The sequence below is a fragment of the Diuraphis noxia genome, unplaced genomic scaffold (assembly GCF_037042655.1).
Source record: "Diuraphis noxia isolate RWA-SAM2 unplaced genomic scaffold, SU_Dnox_SAM2 contig0002, whole genome shotgun sequence".
NCBI classification, from domain to species: Eukaryota; Metazoa; Arthropoda; class Insecta; order Hemiptera; family Aphididae; genus Diuraphis; species Diuraphis noxia.
This window is the reverse complement of record NW_028301712.1, coordinates 46,904,057-46,913,232: the sequence shown is the minus strand read 5'-3', so window position 1 is coordinate 46,913,232 and position 9,176 is coordinate 46,904,057. Positions and strand designations below refer to the sequence as shown.

The following is a 9,176-nucleotide window of genomic DNA, read 5'->3' as shown; positions in this document are numbered from 1 at the left end:
TTATAATAAATTAATGTATGTGTATAATTTAGATATTTTAAATTCAGTATCAAAATTGGTAAAAAAAAAAACTGATAGAAAAATCAATGACAAATTATTTTTAATATCCTGTACACAGCTTTGAAATTAATTAACTTTATGTGTGAAAATGTCAAGTCGTTCAACGACAATAACTGTTTGAGCTGCAGTCGTTGTACGCGACACGCGTACATAATATTATATACCAACAAAAACGGAGTTTACGAACAAGGAGTTGATTTGTGAATTTCGACTAAACGCTTTCACCGAACACGAACTTGCGACGACCATAAATCCTCGTGTCCGGTCGTATTTCATTTCTTTAATCATATTAGTATACAACGCGGAGAACTTTTCAACTGCCGAATGATTGCCACCGCCGCCCAACCCGTAGTCCGCACTCATTTCGATTTATAATATAAATAATATACTAATATTATTATTATTATCATTATTACATAACAGTTAGTCTTACGTCGTATATATATATATATATAGTATATACAATATATATATTACTATACATGTAATTTGTTCGCCTTTGATAATATTATTGTGAACATATATTTTATAAATAAACTTTCACCGAACCCTTTTCAAATTCTCATTTAGACCGGCTTGATATATAATATATATATTATATTATATAAGTATATAGCATATTAAATGTTTCCTGACAACACTAATTAAACTTTAGTTGTAATTAAAAAATAATAATTTTAACAACTAATACTTATATGTGGCCTGGTGTGGTGTAGTGTTTGGCTCCAGTCACTATCGTGTTCTGAAATCAAGCATCAGCCGGTGTCATTAGTGACGGATAAACCACCCGGTTTTTAGTGACAAACCCTTGTCATATAAATATACTCGTATTCTAACCAACCGTACGTCCGTCCCTAACTTCACAGAAATAAACCTAATAAATCAATAACCTAGGCTAATTATCGTAAATATTAACGCCTAAACTCAATAGAAATAATAAAAAAAAATTGGATAAATAAGCATTTTGTGCGCCTATTATTATATTTTATTTGATCTTATAATAAGTTTCAACATAACTGTAGTATAAGGACTCAGAAAAAAACAAATTATCCAGGATTAAAATAGCAAAATTATATTAATTTAAACCAGATTGATTAAAATAAACTCCTTAATTTTAGATGACCAATTGTCAGGAAAACTTTATAAATAAAAAAAAATAAATAAATAAATAAACTAATATTTTATTTGTTATTGTTTGTGGATTTAGGATTTCAAAGTTAATATAATTAATATTTTATATATACCTACTATGATCTATGTCCTATATAGTATAAACTATTATAGGATCTATCATAGAATCTATGTACTATAATATAAAGTATTACCTATTATAATACCGATAATACTACCAGATATCTATTAAATTGTGCCATTGATGACCTAAATGGTCCAAAAAATACAAACCTTGCAGTCCAAACAAACTATTTACACTAAAATATTGAGGTATAAATATTTGCATTTTTATACAATCAATTTACAATAGAATTTATCGATCAATTAAATGTTGGGAGCAAGTGGTGATACGAATACCTTGATAGATACTGATAATATTGATAATAGTGAATAAGTGATATAAGTTAAAAATATTTATTTGTTGCTAAAATAGTGTATCCTATAACACCTAGTAACGGTAGAAAGGTTCAAATAGAAAATGATCATCGCCCATTAGAATCTATATTTAAAAAAACCACTAGTATTATTGCCCTTGAGACTACAAAGGATTTTAATAAAACTGCAACAGTATGAATTAATAGTAAAATACAAACCTGGTAAAGAACTACTAATAGCTGACACATTAAGTAAAATAAAATCAGAAGGTGATAGTATATTTGACGATTGAGAGAAAATAGAAGTTGAAGTCACATTTGAGGAAGTGAATGTGAGTACATCAATAAGTGAAAATAAACGTGAAAAAAATAGGTTAGCTACAGAATTAGATAAAGAACTAAACTTGTTAAAAAATTATGCCATTGAGGGTTGGCCTGAAAAAAGAGAGCAATTAAATGAAGAAATCAAAAAATATTGGGAGTCTAAAGAATTAATAACAGTACACGACGGAGTACTATATAAATCAAATAGAATAATTGTACCAGAAAGTTTAAAAGGTGAAATGTTGAAAAGTATCCATTTTAATTAAATGGGTATAGGAAAATTCAAAATATAGAAATAGAAGATGTTTATATTGGATAGATATAAACATAAAATAAGTAGTAAAGGACATAGAAGATGTTATTGTGAATAAATGCCAAATATGTTAAAGATATAGAAAAATAAACACAAATGAGCCGATCGAGTGTTCTGAAGTACCAGATAAACCAGCAGGTGGTAGATACAGATTTGTTTTATTTTCAAGGGAAACCTTATGTTTTGATAGTAGATTATTTCTCTAAATTTGTAGAATTTGTAATGATACCAAAACTAACTAGTGGTAACACAATTAATGCAATCAAAAGCAATTTCTCTAGGCATGAGGTTCCTGAAACCATTAGATCTGATGTCGGTACTGAATACACATCAGAAGAATTTCAAAAATCCAAAAGCTTCAGCTGTTACCTTTAGACATTTAGCAAATATAGATGGAACAATTTCATCTTATTTCGATAGGTTTTTTATAAAATTGTACACTGAAAAATGATTTTTTTGGTCTGACCACGAGTATCACTACTACTGCCAGCAATTATAGAATTTAAAAACAGAAACTTTAACTGAAAAACAGTAGTAAATAATAATGTAATGGTTAAACTCACTTTCTGAAGTCAAATGTAACAAAACATAACATAACATGGATAAAAATCGTTGCCGAATGACGTATAACAGTGTAGGGAAGGAAATGTTATGAGTGCAATAGTACAATCATGGGCGCCCGGAGGGGGGGGGCAAGACGGGGCATTTGCCCCCCCCCTTGGAATTCAAATAGAATATTGAACGTTAACTTTTATTTTGATTTATTAACATTTCATCGATATTTTTACTTTTTAGTGTGTGCTGTGTGGGGTTGTCGATCGTAATAACAATATATGATAAGGCGTACAAAATAATGCGTATTACATTAAGCGCTCAAAATTAATTACGTTTAAATTCTGTGAATTGATATTAATCGCCTAGTGTGTAAACCACTTATGACGACCGACTTATTATGAATGGTAAAAAAATTAGTGTTATTGAACAAGTAAATTCTGGATTTCATAAAGAAATAGAAACTAATATGCTAAAATTAAAACCTATTATATCAACTATTTTGTTTTGCGGAACTCACGACCTTCCCTTACGAGGGAAAAAATCAGATTCTGGTGTTTTTCACGATCTTTTGAATTTTCGTATTGAATCTGGCGATGAGATACTGAAAGATCATTTTTTAACTAATGTGGGAAATGCTAAATATTCGTCCCATAGAACCCAAAATGAATTAATTACATTGTGTGGACAAATATTAAAAGAAGAAATAGTATGTGAAGCTAATGCCGCGAATGCGTTTTCCATTATTGCTGACGAATCAGCAGATATTTCTGGTGTTGAGCAGCTAACAATTGTAATTAGATTTTTAGACAAACAGTCAAAGATTCGAGAAGAATTCCTTGGCTTTTTACCATTAGATAAATTAGACGCAGAATCAGTTGCTACTAAAATTTTATCATTTATGGAAGATAGTGGCCTTAATTTAAGTAAATTTTGTGGACAAGGTTATGACGGTTGTGCTACAGTGGCTGGCAAAGTAGGCGGCGTTGCTAAATTAATTCGTAACCGATATAATAAAGCTTTATATTTCCATTGTGCTAGTCACCGATTAAATTTAGTAATTAACGATCTAAACAAAATTATGGTTATTCGTAATACTATTGGCACAATAAAAGAAATTATAAAATTTTATCGCGAAAGTACCCTTCGAAGAAATCTTATACCTAATATACCACTTTTTTGCGAAACACGCTGGTCTTCAAAGTATAAGAGTATTAGGCTATTTTCTGAAAATTTTATTACTATAATTCAAAGCCTTCAATCTTTGTCTATTAATGGTCTTATCAATTCGAATACAAGACAACGTGCACTATGTCTATACTCTTCAACCTCAAATTTTTCATTTATAATTAGTATGAAAATAATCGCAAAATACAGCGCTATCCTAGAACCGGTTACAAATATTTTACAAGGTGTATCAATGGAGCTTTATAAAGTTCGAGAACATGTAGAGGAATTTTTAAAAATGTTAGAAGACAATAGAACAAACAAACATGCAAATGAAATCTTTGATTTATTGTTTACTGATGCCAAATCTATAGCAGATGATTTTGAAATCACTATTACTTGTCCCAGAATAACTGGAAAACAATCAAACAGAAACAATTATTCTTATGAATCTCCCAAAGACTATTATCGAGTATCAATTTTTATACCTTATCTAGATTCAATAATTCAGTGTATTAAAGAAAGATTTGAAAAAAGTAATGGTGTTGCTTTTTCACTACAACACCTTTATCCAGCATTATTTATAAAAATGAAAAAACAAGAGTACACTGACAGCATAACTAATATTTATAATTTTTATAAAATTGAAAATCTGTTAGCTGAAAGTGAAAGTTGGTATAGTTTATGGCAAAAAAAGACTGCCAAAGTATGGACATAATAGATTTACTAGAACATAGCAAAATATTTTTCCCTGGCATTACAATTGCATTAGAAATTTTTCTGTCTTTGCCAGCTACAAGTTGTGCAGCCGAAAGATCGTTTAGCACTTTACGAAGGGTTAAAACTTGGCTTCGGTCTACGACGGGCGAAGACCGATTAAATGGCCTATGTATGTTAAGTGTCCATCGAGAAAGAGTTGATACAAGAAAAGAGAAATTAATTGAACAGTTAATAACAAGGTTTGCAATAGAACAACCACGAAGACTTCAGTTTTTATTTAATAAAGAATAAATACCATATAATTCCAACACATTTTTTAGGTTGTAAGGAATATATTTTTTAATGTTATTTTTGGTGTTGGATTTCATATAATTCTAACACATTTTGTAGTTTACAAGGAATACGATTTTTTTAATGTATTTTTTTGTGTTTTATTTCATTATGCCCCTCCCTGATAAATTTCCTGCGGGCGCCCATGAGTACAATATACATTCCTCATGTATTTTATATGTGTTATCCCCATGAGATAGGGTCCCTCCGTAAAATAATACTACAAACATCGAAGGCCACAATTGGTAAGTGGTAATTAAACCAAGGACGAAGCCAAAAAGGAAAAAAACGTTTTCAACCGCGCACCGGCCAGATTTTGTTATCAATTGCGCTTTGCGTGATTCACTTTGAGAACCCATGGCTTATCGGAAATAAAAGGTTCCTATCATATTATAGCCAGCAGCCACTTTTCATTCACCAAAATATAGTACTTAAATCTTCAGCAAATTTTTTTTAGAAATGTACGAAATGCATCTGTATAGTGAGATATAGTATAAACATAATGTATACTACTATTTAATTTAGAATTAAATACACCTGTATGTATATATATATATATATATAATAACTTCTATTATCCATTACAAATTACTTAAACTAATTACTGACGACCGTCTCGCCAGCACCAACACAATTAAATTCAAAAATGTAATGGCAATCGACCAACTAAGAATTTTAGGATACCTACCGGAAATAACCTTTGAGTAGGTAAATTATCATATAGATATTATTAAATATATATAAACGAACGTCAGTCCTAAAATATTGTAGTGCATGACACATTTTTCATTGATACTTAATAATATTTTAATATCAGACTACTTTATTATATTCATTGCTGTATCAAATGAATTAGAGTGAACCAGTCATAAATATAATTTTTTAGCAAGGAGTCATAAGGACAATTGGGTAGGTATTAGGAATATTATAATGATTATTATTATTATTATATAGAACCTCGATTATCCGAACTTCCGTTATACGAACCCTCTATTATCCGAATTATAATTAGCGTATCCGAGAGTTCTGTCACCCGAATGTGAAAACTTGTATCCGGCCGGTCAGCCTGTTGGCCGATTGGCCGACCGGTTTATCGAATCTATCATAACTCTCGCTTTTGGCTTATTATTAGGGACGAGTCCGTTTTCGACCAAAACAGTACCCTTCCTTTTTCGGCCGATTCACTTTTCGAAAAAATTTAAAATAGGCCGATTCACATTTTAACCAAAACAAAAATAGGTTGATTCCCTTTTCAACCAAAACAAAAATTTATATAATACATTTTAAATAATTTTCTTTATTTAATTTCATAAAATTTTATGCAACACATAATAATTTTAATAAAACAACAAAACAATGGAAATGTCTTTTAATGGTTTTTAATAATGTAATGTATGTAATTCTAATAAAATATTAATTCTAATAATAAATATTTAACAATAAAAGTAATTAATACATAATTATAAATATTTTTAATTTGATATTTTCAATATCCGAACTTTTGCGTATCCGCACTATAAGTGCGGAATTAGTTCGGATAATCGAAGTTCCATTGTATATATTTTAAAATTAAATGGAATGATATCACAAAAATAAAGGCAATAAAATACATTGCGCTTGCTTGGCGTCAATTAATGTCAACATACTGAACAGTGAACATATCTACCAAATATTATCTATGAACAACTCATAATTTTATATGAACTTATAGTTCCTAATTAACTCTATCGAAATGTAAAATCCCTATATATACAATATTATATATATATATATGTGTGTGTGTGTATATACCTATACATATGTATAGGTAAAATAAACATTATATTTCACATATTTATTTCAAAAATCAAGAGACAAAATTATAAACTTTTAAAATACGTCTTACCTTTGTAAACATAACAAGATATATGATAATATTATATATTTATAAGGCTTATGGTTCATTCACAAGACATGTTAATTTTTCATTTTTGACAAGTTTAAATTATATGTATATCATATTCCTCCATTGATAACGTAGGGCTCGGAAGTTGATGACCTTAAAAACAATAAAAAAATGCCCTAAAAATATATGTAAATATGACATAAAAATGACAAAAATTTCCTTAAAATAGGAAGATAAAGAAATAAAAAATATTTGTTTTATAAATTTATCAAAGCTTACAAATTATTTAAAAATTAAAATCATTGCATTGTACAATTAGAGCGTATTTTATGTTATCGAAAGTAAATAAACGACGATTATTTGTTAATAAATATTTATGATTGGAAAAAAACTTCTCTCTACGTCCACTTAAGTGATTGGGGCAAATCTGAAATGTACTAAATCATCAGCCGGAAAACACTCACTTGAAGCTTCTTCACCATTTAAAATTTTTGAAATTGTTGACAACGACAAATGTAATTGTTGAGATGAAATTTAGTAGGTACTAATCTTAGTCTGTGGTAATTTTCAAGTTTTAAGTTATCAGCATAATGGTCGACAAGAAACGATAAGAAATGAACTAATGTGAAATCAGTAAAAATGACTAAAAATTTAGGAAAATGACCTAAAAATATCAAAAAATGATTTAAAAAGTAATAAACACCAAAAAATGCAAAATAAAAATTAGTTTTCAGATTCACATGTTTATGAAACAGATTTGTAGCCAGAAGAGCATCATCTAAAAAGTTCCAAAAAAAAAAATGCAAAATGCATCAACTTCCGAGCCCTATATCAAATAAAAACCAACGTAAATAAAATGGATAAATACCCGAAAATTCCGGTATACATTTGACGGCAGTAAAACATTATTTGGTCCAGCTTTTAACGCTAAGGTATTTTAGAGTAGCATGGTTGATTAAACACAAAGAAAATAACCCAAGAGTGCTATATTGACTCATTACTAAATGCATGTTATAACATTTTTAAATTGCTTAAAAGGGGAGTTTTAAAGTTTTAATTCAAGTGTACTTATTTCATATTTGTATTATACAATATAAGACATATTACTTGATATTATCTAACAAGTATACATTAGGTATCTATTCGTTGATGGATGTGTGAGCCGTGATGTTGTAAGGTTAAATTATTAAAACAATTTTTTGTTTTTACAGAAAATACATGTACCTAGGTACTCAAAATAAACCAATACTAAGTCCTTATTTATCTTTCTAATACGTACTATTAATGGAAAATAAACGTTATGATGCAACTCGGTAACATTTAAATTATGAATTAAGACACTAAAATTATAATACTATAACAATAGTTTATATAATAATCTAAACCAGTGTAATTTTATGAATTTTTAGAATTCAATTTTCTAGTAATTTTGTAGTTTTTAAAATGATAAATCACAATTCTTAGTAAAAAGTGAAATGAAATAAAATCGAAATGGAACATTTTTAAATTTTGCCTTTAATATTATTGAATGTTATTATGTATATAATTTTTTTTTCATGAAATATAGTTTATATACAATTTGTTTATGCATTCCTGTCGTTCTAGTAGACCATCGATTTAAATGTAAAGCGTAAACTAGACAGCCTTTTTCAGGTGTAAGAGGGTGTATTGAAGTTTATGACACCTGGAGCACCCATTAAATTTTTCAAAACCTGACATCCATGATATTAATATATTATATATTATTATATCTATTGACTAGAGAGTAATAAATAATATGGTGCTATGAAATATAGTAAATGTTCATAAGTACAAAATGTGTATATTATTACATTACAGTAGTGTACAGAAACACCTAAGCGTCCTAAGCTAATTATTGGGCTACACTATTTCATCGTCCTCTATTTAAACAGTTCCCAATAGAATATTTTATTACTAGTATCTACATAATCAACATTAGAATACGAGACTAGAAGGTATTTTGAACATTATATATTATCATTGTACCTATTCACTTTGAAAATGATAATTCCACTTGTAAATGGAATAGAAAGAAACGACATTATGTATTAATATGAACTTTTGCAACTGCAGGTCGACTCGTATATTATTATAATACAATATTAATGTTTCGCTGTTTTTTTTCTAATTTAATATTCCTTTTTATACTTCTTTGATATTCAATTATATGAACAAAGTGAATACCTTGCTAGTTAAGTACCTAGGTAACTATTAGCGCATACAGCGATGTTTTCAGTTTTGGAACCAGCACGTCCTT

General features: G+C 28.6%; 1 protein-coding gene across 1 annotated transcript; it reads left to right on the top strand.

The window, feature by feature from the left end:
* The first annotated feature begins 3,196 nt into the window (after positions 1-3,196).
* LOC107172681 (52 kDa repressor of the inhibitor of the protein kinase-like) lies at positions 3,197-4,681 on the top strand. The gene has a single exon (XM_015522975.2). It carries the CDS (start codon positions 3,197-3,199, stop codon positions 4,679-4,681), a length of 1,485 nt encoding a protein of 494 aa, XP_015378461.2.
* Positions 4,682-9,176: the final 4,495 nt, after the last annotated feature.